At 41.2% G+C, this 2,019-nt stretch overlaps 1 protein-coding gene across 1 annotated transcript; it reads right to left on the bottom strand.

Moving 5' to 3' along the window:
* Window positions 1-524: 524 nt before the first annotated feature.
* LOC146728183 (ribonucleoside-diphosphate reductase subunit M2-like) lies at window positions 525-1,178 on the bottom strand. The gene has a single exon (XM_085496231.1). The coding sequence runs from the start codon at window positions 1,176-1,178 to the stop codon at window positions 525-527; it is 654 nt and encodes a 217-aa protein (XP_085352357.1).
* Window positions 1,179-2,019: the final 841 nt, after the last annotated feature.

Below are 2,019 nucleotides of genomic sequence, written 5' to 3'. Positions count from 1 at the left end.
CCAGTACCGTTTATGACAACTACCGTATATCTGCCATCGTTCTACAGTATAATATTTAGCGAATATGAACGCTAGTATCGCGTATGTCAGGGTAAGTGCGATTACAATTCGGAGTATTTTTGATCGAAAACACCAAGTCACCGGCGCTGCGAGAAACCTTTTAATATATTTCATCATCATCATGTTAACAATGTGACATTAATCGTTACACATACTACTCGTAAATGGTGAAAGAAAGAAACAAATATATCAGAATTCGACTGAAGTGGTAAAACCATGGCCAGTCAGACGCGTGTATTCAGTGACTCTCCTTTCAAAGAAATTTGTTTTGCCTTGCATAGAGATATTATCCATGAATGGGAATGGATTGTTGACACCGAATTCTTTTTCATAACCTAAGTCTGTCAATAAGTTGTCCGTGACGAAATTCACGTAGGTTTCCATCAAATGAGAATTCATACCCAAGAGAGGTTTACGCAGAGCGTGTTTAACAAATAATTTTTCAACTTCACATCCTTCTAAGACTATCTTTCTAACTTTGGTATCGGGTAACGCGGTTTTATTTTTCCATACATCGTACAAGCGAACGTGCAATGTAAACCTTCATCACGAGAAATAAATTCATTTGCTTGTGTGAGACCGGCTAACAGTCCACGTTGCTTAATCCAATATATGCCAGCAAATGACGATGAAAACATTATTCCTTCAACTACAGCGAACGCAACTAGTCGTTCAGCATAAGTCGCAAACTCGTCATTCATCCATTTGACAGCCCATCTAGATTTCACGTTTATACACGGCCACGAAATAATTGAATACAGGAGCTCGTTACGTTCCTTCTCTTCCGGTACGTAGGCCGTTAACAGCTCGATGTAAGTTTCTGAATGTATGTTTTCCATAGCGATTTGAAAACTATAAAAACATCGCGCTTCTCGCGAAATTCTTGGATCGGCTAAAAACCGAAGAGCTAAATTATCGCTTACTATAATATCGGTGCTGGCAAAGAAACCCAATATACATTTAAAAAAATGACGTTCGTCGGGCGTTAAATCGTTCCATTCTCGCAAGTCGCTAGAAGTTATGTTAATTTCATCTTTAGTCCAGAAACAACGTACGTGTTTATTCCACAGATCGTAAAGATCCGAATTTTTTATTGGGGGAGTAACGTAGCGTTCCATCCCGTGAATGAATATTAACTTCGCTTTTTGGTTGGATATTTATAGATCACGATGATATCCTTAGAGAAGGGGAGATTTTTATTGAACAAGATATTGTCGCAGCATTCTCCGCCGGTCGATTTAATACGACTCATGACAGATAACGGTACAATTTATCCAGCTCTCCGTGAAATAGTTCACGTCGAGATAGATCGCCGCGATAACACTAGTGACGACGACGACGTGGAACGTGTAACTCTGGTGGCAACTCTCTTATTATCTCTGGCCACGAGAACTGACTTATTGCGTGATTTTTCGCGCATGAAAGGAACTGTAGCCGCGATACTGAAATGCAGGCGCAGTTTACACGGCAATACATCCCTTCTAGAATTACATCACGATCTTGTCAATTGGTTTAACGAAGAGTTCCAGGGACTTCGTCTACAGACGACCGTGAGAAGCCGCCGTCGTCGTCGGAGGAGGATTGAGTACATTGATCCCATGGAAGAAGTGGTATTCTTTATGTTCCGATGTGTGCAGGCGACCGGTCTGCACGATTACGAACGCTTCAAATCACTGTCGTGCGGTCACGATGAACTCATGCATCGTCGTCGATGTCGTATCTGCAAACAAAACGTATAAAAAAGAACTCGTATTAACAACACAAAATCATTCGTGAACGAAATCATCATGGCGAGTGCTATCTTACCCGTGAAGTGTTCTACTAACGGTTGCGATTATTTCACATCTATAGCAACGGGTTCGTTATGTCACGAATGTTACGAACGTTCAGCTTCCAAGAAGAAGAAGCGAACGTGCAAAAGACAAGGCTGTGAATATTTCGGATCATCGAATACGGATG

This window comes from Saccoglossus kowalevskii (genome assembly GCF_978046115.1).
Source record: "Saccoglossus kowalevskii chromosome 4 unlocalized genomic scaffold, keSacKowa6.1 SUPER_4_unloc_1, whole genome shotgun sequence".
Taxonomy (NCBI): domain Eukaryota; kingdom Metazoa; phylum Hemichordata; class Enteropneusta; family Harrimaniidae; genus Saccoglossus; species Saccoglossus kowalevskii.
Note: the sequence above shows the minus strand (reverse complement) of the source record. Positions and strands in the feature narration are given on the sequence as shown.

Coding starts and splice junctions, on each gene's coding strand:
- LOC146728183 (XM_085496231.1), bottom strand. CDS start 1,178: ATGGAACGCTACGTTACTCCCCCAATAAAAAATTCGGATCTTTACGAT.